Source organism: Aulonocara stuartgranti (assembly GCF_965226115.1).
Source record: "Aulonocara stuartgranti genome assembly, chromosome: 6".
Classification (NCBI taxonomy): domain Eukaryota; kingdom Metazoa; phylum Chordata; class Actinopteri; order Cichliformes; family Cichlidae; genus Aulonocara; species Aulonocara stuartgranti.
In genome coordinates, this window is record NC_138944.1 from 21,999,111 (window position 1) to 22,016,710 (window position 17,600).

At 39.9% G+C, this 17,600-nt stretch overlaps 1 protein-coding gene across 1 annotated transcript in view; it reads left to right on the top strand.

Moving 5' to 3' along the window:
- The window catches only part of ctnna2 (catenin (cadherin-associated protein), alpha 2), a 337,829-nt gene that overhangs the window by 296,723 nt on the left and 23,506 nt on the right, over window positions 1-17,600 (top strand). The window contains exons 10-13 of the mRNA XM_082535406.1: window positions 3,237-3,329; window positions 5,127-5,283; window positions 5,798-5,998; window positions 15,638-15,789. Of these exons, the coding sequence (XP_082391532.1) occupies window positions 3,237-3,329; window positions 5,127-5,283; window positions 5,798-5,998; window positions 15,638-15,789 (603 nt within the window). The remainder of the gene's footprint in view (window positions 1-3,236; window positions 3,330-5,126; window positions 5,284-5,797; window positions 5,999-15,637; window positions 15,790-17,600) is intronic.

Sequence of the window (17,600 nt, forward strand, 5' to 3'; positions counted from 1 at the left end):
GTTTAATGAGAGAAATTATTTTAATTGCCAACACAATAGCAAGTGTTTATTTTTCAGTTAGGAACTGGGAATAGCTTTAGTCCACTGCAGTAAAATGAAACTCTTAAGGGCGTTTTAACATCAGTTGAAGTATTTTTATAAGCTTGTACATTTCAAAGGTGCTTTGCAAACAGAAAAAGATTTTTCAAAAATATTATAATATTATAAGAAATATAGAAAGGTTATGCAAATTTAGCTAGAGCTGTAACTCAGGTAACTTAATTTGTGATTTGTGTAGCTCTCAAATATGCAAACCGTCTTTCACGTTTATGTGAAGTGAAGGCTCTCACTCACCCCCCCCCCCGACACACACACACCGCTTTAAACACATACACACACTGATTCGCATAAAGGCCTATAATCCATCAATGTGCTCATTGCTGTCATGAGTAAAGAGACAGAGCTCTAAGCAAGAGTCCTCTAACACAAATTTGATTTACCTCAATTTGCCTCAAACAGTGACGTGTGAGTACTAGAAGTGCTAATGCAGACTGGCACCTTTTACTGCCAACCGGCATGTGTCTGTTTAGCTCAGTTTCAAAGCCTGGGCTCATGCCGAAATGTGATTTGTTTAGAGATGGTGTTGGGTTTTAAACAGTTTAAAGTTATGAAAATTAACAGTGAGAGACAGTGATATTGTGGATGACTTCACATGGGACTAGCACAAACTGTGCCCCTGTTCCTCATAGCCATAAAGACAAAAAATTGCTGTGGTGGTTTCAGATATTTTATAGGAATACTGCACGCAGACACTAAAATATAAAATCTTGAAATGTTGTCAAGCTCTTATAATTAGTTTAAAAACTAGAGAGGCATGGGATTTTCTAATTTAGTTTTTAAAGTGAAGCTTTTTAACAACAAAGTCTTTAAAAGTTAACTTGGATAAGCGACTCTGTGTGTCTCCCATAAAGGATTCGAGCTGAAAGCATGTGATCAAGAAACTGTGCCTTGATATAAAGAAAGACATAAATCAACCTAAGGGTGTGTCATACATAAAAACCATCTGGCAACATAATTATATAATAAAACACCTCTCTCCACCACCACCAGGCCCCGTGATTATTTAGGCATGCCAGTCATGCTTTATACCTGAAATCCTAATTGCATATACATATTTGATAAGCTTGGCCGTTCGGATCTGAATTAATATTATTATCTACGTTCAGCCGGTGCAGCAGTACTCTACTCTCTCACAGACCTACCTGATGTGCATGCCCTAAATAGTTATGTTACTGTAATACTTTAGACGTCTGTGCCATTATTTTCCATAAGAAAATGTCCACACACAAAAACATCTGCTTTATGTCACCTGCTGCTCATTTACAAATCTATGTGCACCGCCTGTCTAATGAAAAATGAAAATGAAAGCCCTGTAATCTGATCTGATACCAGCTAATTACTGCAGTTAAAAATAAGACGGGTAATGCTACTCTGTTGTGCCTGCCTTTTGCCACTTTTTGCCTTCAGATGTGTCTTAATTTTTCATGGCAGAGATTCAGACATTTTGGTCCATATTGATGTGATAGCGTCACACATCTGCTGCAGATGTTACGGGTGTTCATACATGAGAATCTCCTGTTCCACCACATCCCAGAAGATGCTCTGTTGCATTGAGATCTGGTGACTGCCATTTAAGTGCAGTGGACTCATTGTCACATTCAGGAAACCAGTTTGAAATGATTTGATATTTGTGACAGGGCACATTTATGCTGCTAGAAGCAGCCATCGGAAGAGTGGGTACACAGCGGTCATAAAGGGATGGACATGGTCAGCAACAATACTCTAGTAGGCTGTGGCATTTAAATGATGCTTATTTGGTACTAAGAGGCACAAGGTGTTCCCAGAAAATATCACTCAGACCATTACTCCTCCAGTAGCCTTGAACCATTGATACATAGGAGGACATATCCATGCACTCATATTATTTACACCAAATTCTGACCCTGTCATCCAAATGCTGCAGCAGAAATCGAGACTTGTCAGTCCAGTCAACATTTTTCCAATCTTCTATGAGCCTGTGGAAACTAAAGTCTCAGTGTCCTCGTCTTTGCTTACAGGAATGGCACTCGGTGTGGTTTTCAGCAGCTGTAGCCCATCTGCTTCAAGGTTTGACCTGTGGTGCATTGAGCAATGCTTTTTTGAATACCTTGGGTTATTTGAGTCACCGGTGGCTTCCTATGAGCTCAAAACAGTCTGGCCATCCTCCAAACTGCCGCTCACTGGATATTTTCTCTTTTTTGGATCATTTTCTGTAAACCCTAGAGATGGTCGTGCGGGAAAATCCCAGCAGAGGATCTCAGCAGTTTCTGAAATACTCAGACAAGCCTGTCTGGCAGTAACAACCATGCCATGTTCAAAGTCAACTAAATCACCTTTCTTCCCAATTCAGATGCTCGGTTTGAACTTCAGTAGGTCCAGCCTGCAGGTTGTCTTCACCGTGTCGAAATGACTAAACACATTGAGCTCCTGGGACAGGACTTATTAGAGATTGGTATTAACAAGCAGCTTAACAGGCATACCTAAGAAATGAATGTACAGTACAAACACAAATGTTTCAGTTGGACAAATAATGATACAAAGATAACCCAGATTTGCATATTAAATGATAGGTAAACACTCATGTTCATATGGACAATGAAACACAAACCCTTACTTTTCATTTGCAGATAATAGAGAATAAAATCTTCTGTCCTCTTGTTGTTCAAAATTGCTTTCTAACTTTACAACACACCAAGTGTGAGTCACAATTACACCAGTCAAGTGGGATTTTATCACAGTTACAGTATTTTTAATACAAAATCCCCCCTCGTTTCTCACTGATGCCTTGCTGTGCTGTGGAGAGAATACACAGGCAGGGAGTTTTGTACACAAAGAATAGACTGTACTGGCCTGTACTGGAGTATAATTTTGGAACTTGGTTGCTTTAATTCAGACTGTTGAATTCTACCTTCAACTACACAATAAAACGTTTTGCCACTTGTGGCCCTCAAACTTAAATTGAAACTGGTTTAGACAGGAATTTATGGCCAGCATGCAGAAATATTTGCTGCAGCAAAAGTCTTGAAAAAGATGAAGATATCCTTTTTGGAGCATGACCGCTTGATAGAGGCACAACATTTTTTCTTTTTGTTTTCCCCAATGCTAACAGTTTCAAGATTAAAACAGCTAGGTCTCTTTTTTGTGTTTGTTTTATTCAGGTGGCCAACTTGGCATGCTCCATCTCCAACAATGAAGAGGGCGTGAAGTTGGTACGAATGGCCGCCACCCAGATCGACAGCCTGTGTCCACAGGTGAGGATTTTAAAACACCTACATCACATAAAATTAGTGCTGTCAGCGTTAATTTCGTTAAAACGACATTAACCCCATAACCGAATCAACATTGCAAATCTCAGTTAGCAAGTTAGCGCAGATTGCGTGGGGCTGCACGGTGCTAACGCGTTAACGAGCTAACCGTGCTAATGCGTCGACGCCGTGCAGCCCCACGTACGGGGCGTTCCGCGCTAACTCGCTAACGGAGATTTGCCGCTTTAAAGCCATTATGCCGTTAACGTCATTTTAACGAGATTAACGCTGACAGCACTACATAAAATACAAATTCTTAACATAAGATCAAATCAAAATGTTCTTTTAAGGAACTTTTCTATATTTAATTACTGATTTATGAAAGTGTAATATTTAGGAATATTAAAGGAAAGAGGTTGTAGTTGTCGGATTTGGAGGAAAAGCTATGAATAATGTGTAGAAGGACATTGTAGTCCTGTTTCGCAGGAAGAAACAAAGGAGGATGTTGAAATCCATCAGTTGTTTCCAAGGTTAACAGTAAGCCTTATCCACACAGGACCAAACATTGTAACGAGAATGAGAAATGGAGAAGGGAGGTTGATTTTAAGATTCATGATCTAATGTGCAGTCTCCTCTACCCGTACCTACCGAGACCAACTAACTTATAAAACTTGGAGAGGCGCTGTCCCCTGACACTGCTTGGCACAGCTGAACACAGGCAGATTAAAAAACATAATAGACATAGGCTTTGTGACTGGAGTAGAGGGAACAAAGAGGAGGTGCAACAAAGAGAGGTATTTCCATCTGTTCCAAGTAGAGTTAAACCAGACTGGTTATTCTTTACACGTGCAAATGCACGCAGTCGTGCACACACACACTGCCTCAGTGACTGCCATGTTCAGATCATAATCTAGATCAGATTCATTTCACTAAAAGTAAATCTAAAAAGCACAAAGTGAGAAAGCAAAGGCACAAAAAAAAAATAAACTGGTCCTTGTTGTTAAAGTGGCAGTACCCAAGTTATTTGCTTTAACTTTTCATTATGCAGTAAGTGTTTATTGAACAATTTATTGGTGGTACTAACTCTGCTAACTGCCTCCGGGTATGAAATCCCCCGGGAAAGTGAGGGTTTGACTGTGGAACAAAAGCAGGAGGAGGAGAGCACTTTCATTTTCCAAAGGAGCTATTGCTACTTCCCTTGGGTAGCTAAAATATTGTCTATTGGTATTTCAAAGTACACGATAAGGCCGGTATTATTTTTATCATCCCTATATCCCTGTGAAGTATTTATCTTATTTTTTTCTTTGTCCTAAAGCTGAAGGGTTTACCTTGCACATATCAAGGTCTTGTGCTTTCTTTAAGCCTTGCTTTTTTAAGCTGTAAAAGATTCTGCATCATTTATTACATTTGTGCAATTAACAATATATTTTAAGCATATCTTTTTTTTATCTCACAGCAAATGTGGCAAACGTTTGGTTGCTAAATCCTTTTAGTCTGTAGCTGTAGCTGCTACTAGCAGGCCACAGCATAGACTGAAAACCTTAATGACTACGAGAAAGAGCATAGCACTCAGCTACTGTGCCACTGCTGCCACACTGTTCACCTCACAGTGTCAGAGTCTTGACATGATAGCCAGACTTTGTTTCACCGTGCTGTATGTTCTTATATATCTTATATATAAACTAGTACAGATGTCTTTTCTCCTGAAATGACTCACAGATGTGCAGAAATGTCTTTAAGACTTCATTTTAAAAGCACACATGTACACCTACGCTACTGCAAACGTTTCTTGTCCCATATCAGGTCATCAATGCTGCACTCACTCTGGCTGCCCGCCCCCAAAGCAAGGTGGCCCAGGACAACATGGATGTTTTCAAAGATCAGTGGGAGAAACAAGTGCGCATCTTGACTGAGGCTGTGGATGACATCACTTCTGTGGATGATTTCCTTTCTGTGTCAGGTATGAGCCAGCACAAATTCCTCACAGACTGACTGATTGAAGCAAATGGTCCACATGCTCCTGATTTTCGCTTGAAGCGAGTGAGTTATTGAGTGTTGTTGCTTGTGTTCTCTGGTACCAAATTTTCACAAAAAATCTCTATGGAGGCTTGATGTGAAAAACAAAATTACTATTTAGTTAATAAAAAATAAGAAATCACAGCATTTGAAGCAAAATACAGTGAACTAGAAAAAAACCATCAGGCAGAAGAATTTTTTTTTTTTTTTTGGACGGGGGTGGGATGGTGTCCAAAAAAAGCAACAGGTATTAAATTTTATCCATAATCAACATGTTTCTTGGAGAAATAAACTCAACAGTATATCCACACTCAAAGATAAAAATGAGTTTGATTTCCAGGAAAATCTGTTTATTAAACAATAATTATGTCTCTCAACAACAGAATCCTTGGGTCTTTTTCATTTTTTGTTTCCCACTTTCATTCACTGTCATCTTTTCTCTCTCTCTCACTCTCAAGAGAACCACATCCTTGAGGATGTCAACAAATGTGTAATAGCTCTCCAAGAGGGCGATGTGGACACTCTTGACCGAACTGCTGGAGCTATCCGGGGCCGAGCTGCTCGCGTGGTCCACATCATTAACGCTGAGATGGAAAACTATGAGCCCGGGGTCTACACCGAGCGTGTGCTGGAGTCCATCAAGCTCCTGTCTGAGACTGGTTAGTGCGCTGTACACAGAGCCTGTGTAGCTGCAGAAGATCCACAATGAGCCATAGCTTAATGTATTACTAGTACGATGCATACACTGTGCTTCACCCTGTGTCAAAATATTTTGCTGCAAGCTTTTTGGCAAGCCAAGCTACTTTTAGGAATAGCCTAACATATAGAAACACATACGTATATGCACCCACACACACACACACGCGCACACATGTAGAAGCTACATTAGTTCACCAGTCTGGTCTCACAGATACGACTTGACTGCTTCTGTGTCCAGTGTCTAAAGTTTTGATTAGTTTCCTGGCTCTAACAGAAAGTCTTATCCGCTCTCACTCTTTTATTTATTCATTTACAGCCTCTGTCCAATGTCATCTTCCAGGAAAGTTGCATTTGTCTCAGTGCCAGGCCGATCAAACAATGAACACATTTCCAAATCCTTGTTTAGGAGACAACTTTGAATTCTTATATTGTCTCAGTAGTTTTTACCTCTGAACATACTGGGGGAATTCAATCAGCAGCACAAGGGTCAAAAAGAAAAGCAGATTGTAGATATATATTACAAAAATTTAATAATAATAGTAAAAAAACAAGGTACAACAGAAAAATGCTTTTAATATGGTGCTGGAATACCCGTTGTTGCTATAACAACTTCAACTCCTCTGAGAGGGCTTTCCACAAGGTTTGGGAGTGTGTTCATGGGAATTTTTAATTTTTAATTAAAATTTAATTTTAATTATTCCAGAAGGTCAGACACTGATGTTGGACAAGAAGGCCTGTGTTGCAGTCTCTGCTCTAGTTATCCCAATGGTGTTTTGTTCATCCATGTTTTTATGGACAGCTAACAGCTGACTGTGGAATATTTAGTAGCGACGAAGCTTCACAACTGGACTTGATGCACAGGTGGCATCCTATCACAATGCCACGCTGGAATTCACTGAGCTCCAGAGAGCGACCCATTCTTTCAAAAGTGTTTGTAGAAGCAGTCTGTATGCCTACCTGCTTAATTTTATACACTGTCGCCATTAAAGTAGTCGAAACACCTGAATTCAGTGGTTTGGATGGGTGAGGGAATACTTTAGACATTGCAGTGTAGTATATTGTAGATCTGAGTCTACTTCCTGACTGTGGTTACAGGAAACAGTGTAACATATACAGAAAGCATCTGTGAAAGTGAGTATGTACAGGAGGTGGTAACATCAGCAGGGCTGAGTACACAGTTAGTACAGCCGGCAAGCCCAGAGGAGGAAAACATGTATCACTCAGTCACCACCTACACCACTTAAAGCTAAACTTTGACATTGCTTCAGCGCGTTTGCAACGTTTCCACTTTCAGCGCAGGTGTTGAGCTGCAGCCTAGTATTATTTGCGAGTTGGAAGAAGGTGAAAGCTTTTGCAGAGTTCTTGACGATATGTGCACCGGTGAAGACGTGCCACATGAAAAATGCAGAGAAGTCTCAGTAGAAACAATTTGTTCATTTTTGCCAGGGCCGTTCACGTGACAACTCCAAATGTTACAGCGATTGTTCATACAAAAACATTCCTGCAATACTCAGAGAAGCAGACTGGTGACAGTTTCTGTTTTTAATGTGATTTTGTGTTACTTTGTCTTGTTTACAAAGTTTCTAGACACAAGCAAGGAAGATAGAAAATGTGCAGCGTTTGCTATGAAATACTGTCTTAGCCAATCCCTTAAAAATATACCATAATACGCCTTTAAAATGTGGCATCATGAAAGAAGGCCAAACCCTCCCCCCCCAAAAAAAAATGCAGGATGAAAGGAGAGAAGTAATTTAGCAATTACCTGTCCACGAGAATAAAATCTGACCACAATCCCTTTTCACATCAGCACAGCAGCAACTCCCCTCCTTGTTATATTTTCTCCATTCTCACCCATCCTTCCGACTCGGCTTTCTATCTCTCCCATTAGAGCCCATTTAGCGAGGTGGTATATCTATTGTTTCGCTCGTTACTTTCATCTGCCGGGATAATTGAGAGACACAATCAGCTCCCCTCCCTGCTAGCTGATAAGTCGCAAACAGCATTAGGTGTGCCACGTGTGTTCACACCGCCATCTGTCTGAGACCCTCTTCTGGCGCTGAACCCCACCATAACAGTCTACTTACAGTATTAGTTATATGGTACTTTAAACACATTCTGTTCACTTATTGCATGATTCAGTTTAATTGATTGGGGTAATTAATTGATAGAGTTCAGCGGTGATTATCTTACAGACACTTGAGGTCAATTTTGTATGACTCTAACCTCGTCACATGCTTTTATTAATCCTCCATGGAGCAAGAGTCAGCACTATGAAGAAGCATTATGTCAGTGTTACTAACACCAACAAATCGAGAGCTGTTGATGGGGTGACGTCACTTACACAGTTTCCTACTTCACGCAGGCTGTATTTTGCAGCGTTTTTGATAGATGCAGGGCGGTAATTTCTCCTGTAAATTTAGCACTGTAGGCAATGAAAGGAAATGATTGTTAACTTATGTAACACTTCCCATTTTGCAGATGAGGATTATGTGTGCGCGCAAACTTTACACTGTTGTTCGTGACAGCCTCAGATTTCAGGGGAAAGAAAAAAGTAAATCTAAAGGAAATACATTTTCACACCTTGATCTAGTTTTTGGTTTAGATTTAGTCAACTGTGGTGACCTTGCACTTTGCTATACCCACAGATAAACAGACTTGTTTAAAACACAGGTTCAAGGCGACTTCACATTAAGGTCAGGGCTGAGGTGATTTCTTCTTCACAGAAAGAATATGCACCAAACAAATTTTTGTTGCGTTTTCTCGAGATGCCGAGCCTTTGGGAGGGCTTCTGTCTTTAATTTTAACAAGGTCTCCTCATGATTTGGGCGCTAATTGAGACGTTAAGGTGGGGAATTAGCAACCGTGTTAGACGAATGTTTCATTGGCTCCATATTTCTCTTTGATGAAGAGCTGTTGTGTTTCCCCTTCCAGTTTCCGTCTTAGCAGTAGTTGGGGGGTTTTAAGGGCTACCATGCACATCTGATCTGGACCATAAAGCACTTATTGATCCTTGTGAACTTTTGCCTCCCTCTCCCCTCCGTCCTCACAGACCTGATGTCTATGGATTTGAACACAGTCAAGGAGAAATCTATAGCTAGGGGGAAAGATGATTAAGTGTAGCTGAACAAAGGGAAGGGATATAGGACCACACAGTTTTTAGAGGGTACTGAGCCCAATTAACTAGACTCCACCAAAAAATCAATAGCTGTCACCAAGGATTTCACTAAGCGATTTGCGCAAGGATTTTAGTGGAATTCATTGATGTGTTCTCTTTTTCTTAACTTTCCTCCAGTGGTGAGCATGTGTAAAACATTTATCCCTTTACTCTGTCTCTGCAAGTGTGTGTGGGTGTAAGTGTGCGTATGTGGATAGTTGTGTGTTTTGCGTTGGCTATTTGTGTTTTTATTGGACTGCTCCTGTGTTTATGCCCACAGCCACTCATGCCAATCACAGCCACTTGCCTTTCTTTCTGACAGCTGGCACACAGCGCTCATCACAGCTACCTACCCTTTGACCTTGTCTCAATTTGCCCATCCCTCTTTCTCATTTCGAGTGTGGCCAGATTTATGCCGAGGCCAAAACACAAGCAGCCAAGGCTCACAACTCTTCAGTGTAAAGCTTAGCTATAGATTCCTGACAGACAGTCTACACATGGGCCCGGGACTGAAGCGTGTCCTTGAGAGAGAGAAAAATCAATAGCCTAATGGGAAAGTGGTTATGGCTTCCCTCTCTTTCCTCCTCTCCCTCCTTCCTTACTGATACACTATTCTGCCCACTAACTGCCTTGGTTTAGACTAATCTTCTCCTCAAAAGAAGGGACAAATTTTTAAGTTGGTCATTAATGTGGTGCCTGGAGAGGGTAGATTAAAAAACTGATATATTGCCTAAGTCAGAGTGCCATTTAGGTAGCAGGGTGATGTTGCTCCTTGTTATTACATCAGGGCACAGTAAATAGGATTTAGCCAGGGTTTTGCAGTGAGTGCAGTGAGTAATAACACACACGGACACACTGCCACCCACATGTCATGCCTGTAAATCAGTGGATCAAGAGCACTAAAAGGAAGTGCATCAGACACTAAGGCTCGGCTCATACCTGGCGCATTAACATGCGCCTTCAGTGATCTGATCTCAAGTAGAGTGCTCAAGCTACCACTTCCTCGCTTTATATGCAGAAAAGGAAAAAGGAAGCCTGCAATTGTTTCTGTTTGGAAGGCTAAATGTCAGTCCAGACCACCGGAGTCCTTAACTGCCAAAGTTTCCAAGTGTAGGACACATTCACAGAGATGCACGTGCTAATGGAATGGGTCCATATGCAGGAACAATCTGCTTTTAATGACTCATCAGTGTGTTGGGCACATTCACACATGTACTCAAAGAAGCCAGTTGTTAATGCCAAGTGGAGGGTCTAATGAAGAAAACTAAAGACCTTTCATTGACTGTGTCTCTAAAAAATAACTGTTAAGGGGAAATGTGGAAGTGAATCAGTGGTTTTTATCATTTTTTTTAACACTGAAAATGGCGTTTTTTATATGGCCCATAAGTGTACAACACGGTTGTTGAGATAAATGAGTTATAATTTTTGAATCTGTGTCTATTGTTTTAATGATAGGAAAAGAGTCTTTAACCAGAATGTGAAGCAGATGGCAAACTAAGCTTGCAAGGAGAGGAGGTGGGGCCTTTCAATCAGTGCGTAAAGAGAGGCAGAAGTTGGGAGAGAGTACTGATGAGGAAATTGCTATGAGAATAGCAGTGCAGTAGGAAGAGGTAGGTGGAACAATTTAACCAAGGTTAGAGTGAAGGAGAGGAGACCAGTAAGCAGGAGGAGCATCATATACAGCACATTCTCTTTGTGGTTCGACCGCCGATCATCAAAGCTGTTAAGTTCAACGTTTTCAAAATTAGGAAGTGGCTATGCAAGCTGTGTGGATATCTTAAAGCGCATTTAGTGATTTTGCTTTATGTAAGTGCAGTAGCATTAGATTTTAAAGGCCTTGCTGAGTGTTACGTAGTGCATGCCAGAAATTAGCCTTTTCCCATTCATCACCTGCACTAAATTGAGAAAACGCAGTTTTAACTCTAGAGAATGATCTGATTGAACAGATAAATTGCAACGCTCTTGAATATCTAGCCAATATGAGAGAGGAAGTGGATCTGACCTCTCATTTGGAAAACACTGATTGTTTCTTTTTGGTCACATTTTTGTGCCTACCTGTGCAGGGAATTAATACAAGCAGCAGATAAGGGGCGATGCTGCTTGGCCGCAGTGCGTGTAGGACAGGGATGAAGGTTAATGACAGTAATATGTTTTATAAAAGCTTCTATAATTTTCAATTTCGTGGGCTGCTGTTATTAAGCCCCTAGCTATTCTTGACGCACCATGTTTTGCAACCCTTCCCACCCTGTTTCCTCTCCCATTCTGCTTTTGTAAATTACACCAGGCGAATTATGGTCCGACTAAAGAATTAAGGTTTAGTCACATGGTATTTCGTGTTTTCAAACATTTGCCCTTTTCTCAAATTCTCATTCGGTCACACGTTCCCTGTTTGAATAGGTGGATGTGCTCATTTAGCAGACACCAGTGTACTGTACTAGGAGGTTAGTATTTACGCTTGTTTTTATCTCTAGATTGTGAGTGTTAATCGCATTACCAGAAAACAAAACTGTACCACTGGTCTCATTGTCTATATGAATCACATCTCTGGCCTCACTGGCTTTGAAATAACTGTGCCAATTACAGTGACGCATGACAATTACAGCTCACCAAATGGGCTGAGGCTTCTTGAGGAAAACATTTTATTCTATCATAGTGAGTGAACACAACACCATCCACAGCCAGAGGCAGATGGCAGGGTTTTTTTCTTTTTTGTTGCTTTTTTTTATATAACTTGTGCAGGGATGATGGAAATAATATTAAAACAATGCGCATGAAATTGTTCATGTGACCATCATTAATTCAGCACTGTTCCAATTTCTCCCTCTGTATCCCATCAATAGTTGTCAAAAAACTATACATTTGAATACTGATAAGGTTTAAAGCCTTACCAGTATGAGAGTTGCTGGCTAGGCCTTATCCCTACCAGTGTAAGTGTAGTAGTTTAGTAGATGCGTTTGGTTTATGAATGCAGATTCCTAACCAAACTTGCAACCCTTGATAACGTTGTGGCAAGATCTGACAACTGCTGTTCACAAACGCTGTCCATCTAATCTGACTGAGCTGGAGCTGTTTTGCAAAGAAGAATGGGCAAGAATTGCAGTCGCTAGATGTGCAAAGCTGGTAGAGACATACCCTAAAAGACTGGCAGCTGTAATTGCAGCAAAAGGTGGTTCTACAAAGTATTGACTCAGGGGGCTGAATAATTACACACACCCCACTTTACAGTTATTTGTAAAAAAAAATGTTTGGAATCATGTATGATTTTCGTTCCACTTCTCACGTGTACACCACTTTGTGTTGGTCTTTCACGTGGAATTCCAATAAAACTGATTCATGTTTGTGGCTGTAATGTGACAAAATGTGGAAAAGTTCAAGGGGACCAAATACTTTTGCAAGCCACTGTATTTGAAGTTTACACAGCATCATGTGACCCAGAAAGAGTAATATTTCAAACTCTGCCACTCTGCGTTCCTGTTGCTGACACAGGTAACATTGTGGAGTAAAACTTAATATATATTACTTTGTGAATTAATAGTCACACTTTTGGTTTGCACGTTATGTAGCAGCTTTAAATGTCATGTAATAACGTGATAAAGTAAATACCATGTAATTAAATAATAAGCAGTACCCAAGTAATAGCTTAGTATTAACGATGTGTCTGTGTTATATTGTCTTAGAATGTAAGTAACAGGGCAATAAAGAAAATGAAAACAATAAGTAAATGGGTGGATAATTGTAAGAGTGGTAAACAATGGCATTATATTTTTCCTGTTCTTTGTAGAGTTCTATCACCTGTCCCTCTAATGTCTCATGTCTCTTCGGAGAGTCTAAAGTTAACAAAGAAAGTAGAAAACCCCTGTCGAGATAACCATTATCTTTTAATATTTAGAATTTATCAAGTCAGCTAACAGAAAGTAAGGCAGCTCTGTCAAACCTGCTTCATACTACAGCATTGCTTGGGAGTGCTTTTATTTTTTGTTGTTGTTTTTTCTGTTTTCTTTTGAAACAGACTGTGTTGGGGAATTGTGGAAAGAATTGATCTGAAACTGGATAAAATGCAACTTTGTTGCTGTGATATATGATATCTTACTTTAATATCCAAAGTCTCTGTCTGTCTGTGTGTTTATTTTTTGCTTTGGTCGTCAGGAGTTGAGCAAACCACCTAGCAACAGGCTAAAATGATCCGTTTTTGTTATTTATGCATCACTAACGCTTTATAAAAGCCTCACATCATTTACATTTCACAACACTATGATCTAATTTATATCAGCAGAAGTTGAAATATCGATTGTATGTTATGGCACCATCACACCGCCTAGCAAACACTTAGCAAAGGGTTCAAATCTACCACCCCTTGTTTTTTTACTTCTCTCACTATGATTAAATAGCAGTTTGCTATCATCATGAGTAGGCCAAACAATGTTGTAACATGCAGGTGTAGTAGTGTCACACAATATAAATAATTGTGTTCAATATGCAAATGCTTATTTTTTTTTATTTGTTTGTTTTGATTTTTTTTTTGCCACAAAAGTGCAGAAAAAGTACCACAGATTTGGAAACCTTGTTCACAAACTTGTACTTGTTAAAATTTTCCGTCCGAGTGGGCCAACGTCATCGATTTGGAGATATTTTTGTGTTCACCTGTTGAATGTAAGTGCGTGCTTCTGTGCAGTTTTGCTGTGTGTTTGATTGTCTAAATGTAGCCGTCTTAATTTGAATCTTGTGGCTTAGAAATCAGGAACAGGTGCGCACCGTGTTAGCTTTGAGGTTTGAGGCATTCATTGTACTTCCATAACTTCTCACTTAAAGTATGCTTAAGCTTAGAGGGTGAAAAAAATCCATCCCTACATGGTCACATTTAATTCCCTTCATCATTTTTCAACTGGAATGAGTGAAATTGCTCCTTACCATCAGCAACTTTGCTCATTAAGAGCACAGAGAACATTTAAATATTTCTATTTAAAACGCCTTCCCAGCAATTCCCAAAAGCCTATTTTACGCTTCTCCAGTAAGTGGATTAAACTGAATTAAAAATGAAAAGAAAAGGGGAGAGACTTTTTTGTAGTGCCTTTTATGTTTGGTGAAATATACCGTATGTTTTATATCAGACAAATAAGCACACTGCAGATTCATACACCTTTAGTGCAAGCTAGTTAATTGATTTAGTTCACTCTTCATGTCAGAATGAGGCGAGAGTGTGGAAGATGCTAATAAAATCACAAACATGGCTCTCTGGCCAAACTGCAATACCTCATTTGTCTTTTCCACAGTTTTTCTTATCTCTCTGTGCTCATTAGAGCTGTCTTCTCCTCTAATGATGTTGTCTTAAACTATTCATAGTATCAGCACTTCAAAAATCCACTCCATTGATACACATTTGTTGCTTATTACTTCTAAAGCAGCTGAATGTTTTTTTCCCTAAAACACATAAAACAGTATGTCCTTCTCTTTGTCTCACCCAGTCCTTCTGTACATAAAGTCATTTTCTAATATCTATTCCGGATTCAAAGAAAATACTTTTCTATTTGTGCTACTGTAATGAAATGTTTGAAAAGAGACCCACAAATCTACAGTAAATGGACACCTTTTTCTAGCTGGCAACTGGCTTTCTAGGTAAGCCTTTGCTTTTGTTATGATAATTTGCTACAGCACAAAGTCCATAAGAAGAAAAAAAAGTACATTATCATAGCTGGAATTCAATTATTGTGACACAACAGGAGATTACTTGGAAAGGTGGCCTGCTAAATATTTAAAACCTTCAGTCTGTATTTTTGGATATTAAACAATGTCTATGCATATTCAGCACAATTCATTTGAAGACACAAAAACATAAAGCTCTTCCATCAGGTCTAGCCAATGGGTACCGACAACAAAACCAACCATTTTTTATGGTCAGTAGGGACGTTTCTTTTGTTGCTTGGCTTTTGTCTGCCTCGAAAAGACTTTGATGAAATTGTTTCCCTTCGTCGGCATTGTGAATTGACAGGCTGAGCTCGCGTCCTTGCGCTGTAACACTGAAGCACACAGACATCTCTGAGCGAGCTCCCAGGTTACGCACACATACATACACTTCCCCGTGCCACATGGCAGCAAACACACAAACCGATCTGGGAGAGACAGGTCAGTCTCCGTGCCGGGTAAGCCGATGTGGAGTAGCTAATTGGTGTGCAGTGTGTGAATGGCATATTGTTGTTTATAAAGAGGTTTAGGGTGACATTCCAGAAGTGAACACAGACTGATGAAGAATGTGCTGCGAGACATTTTGAAGACAGTGGTAGCCATGTCCTTGGATAGAGAAACAGCACAGTCATAGCTGTGTTTTCTTATATATTTTCCTTTACTTAATCATAATCCTTCACCTATCATAGAAAAAAGTGATAAACCCATACCTCCTGTCTCTCTTTTGTTCTCTATCTCTACTTCCATTACCTCTTTCTTCCTGCAGTAATGCCCCGATTTGCTGAACAAGTGGAAGTAGCTATCGAGGCACTGAGTATGAATCCCCCACAGCCCTTTGAGGAGAACGAGTTCATTGATGCATCCCGTTTGGTCTACGATGGCGTCCGCGACGTCAGGAAAGCCGTCCTCATGATAAGGGTACGTCCATTATGTTCTGCAAGAGAGCAAAAGGGAAAGACTAGCTGAGATACTTTGAAATGCTTCTAGAGCTCAGCGATAGTGTCAAAGTGTTTTGAATTGCCCGTCAGAAAAAAAAAGCAAATTGCACCAATTTCCCATCTTCTTCTGTGTATTCAAAATATTTGATTGGGTTTTTTATTTTAAACATCTGAACAGTTTGCTCATTTCCTAATGTTGAGCTTATTTAGTTTGAATATATGCTTTTTTGCAGCTTCACTGCCATTAGCATATTTTAAATTTGGTTTAAATATCTGTCTTGTTGAGGTAATAACCTGTGTTTTGTGGGGGGTTTCTATCATAAAACCTGTTACATTAAAAACTTCCTGAATCTACTGGTGAACATGACAAATTTGTGCTTTTTTGCTTTTCATCACAGGGACCTTATTCCCACTGAAAACTGTGCTGCTGTCTGTCTTGGGTGATAGTGGAAGTTTTGTGACAAAAATACATCCGCCCTAAGGATGAAGAAGCGCATAATTGAAATCTTCAATTCTCATTTGGAGTGTCACCACTGTCACATGATCTGTTTTATGAATCTGGCAGAACCCTTGACAGCGTGTCACGATAAAACGGCTCCATAACAACAAGATACCAGCTCTGCTGTTTCACGTACCAAATCTGATGTTACAGTATCTGCACCCCCACCCCCCCCACCCCAACTGTCCCTCCTCTTTCACCACGTAATTCATTTATTCAACTTTATGCAGGCTGGAAGGTTTCCCAGTTCAGCTTCGGAAAGAAAAAAATCTAATTATGGAAAATAATTTGATGTTAGTAAATAATGTAAAACAGGCAGCTTTGAACTGCCCGGGACCAGCTGGCTTTATAATCCTATCCAAGTACAATTACTTTCTGGGGAAACAACTTGGAAGATCCTTGCTTTCTCTGTCGTCTGACTTCATTGTATAAATAGCAAATGTTGGTGCCACGTGTAATTTTTATTTTATTTTTTTTAAGTGTACTTTTTTAAATTTTTCCCCCACTTAGACCGAGTAATAGCTCCTTTAGAATTTTTACAGCACAGATCTCATGAGCAGTCAGCGGATTAAGAAACCAATTCTCCACAGTGTTTAAAAATTGAGGCTGAACTTGAGTAGAGTGGAAAGTTATTATGAAAGTTCTTGGAAACATAGTTTTTGTCCAGGCCTTTATGTACCCGCAGACACATGCACGCAGGAGTGCAGGGGGGGAAAGTAGTAAGTATTGCACAGAATGGAAGAGATATGAAACTGAACAATGGGTGGAGACTGCAATATAACCAATATTTACGCAGTGTCCCAGTCTCAGGAAACTGACCTACAGCCTTTCTCACCTAGAAAGTTCAAACTTACCAGACATTCAGATTAAAAATGAAATCAATGAAAGGAGCTGCTGTGATCTGATGGGGTTAAGTTGTTTCATGGCCTGTGTAAATGCTAAAATGTAATCGTAATAGCAGGCCTCTTTTATTGAAAGATCCTTAGGATTGTTAAAATCATTACAAGGTAAATAGCAGAAACCTATACACATAGCAACACAATCTCCAAGGTAACGCAACCTCTGAGTTGGCACCCCCACGCAATGACCTGATTGAAATCAATGAGGGGGCTGCTTTTGTTTTGTTTTTTATTACAGTCTGTGTGATCACAGCTCTAATCAGACTTTTTTTTTTATTGACGAAAAGCAAAACCGATCATCTTCGCTGCTGCACATTCACACAGCTGGCTCTTTTCTTTTTTTTTTTAATTGGCTATCATGAATAACCTGTCTCACAAAGATAGTCAGCAACT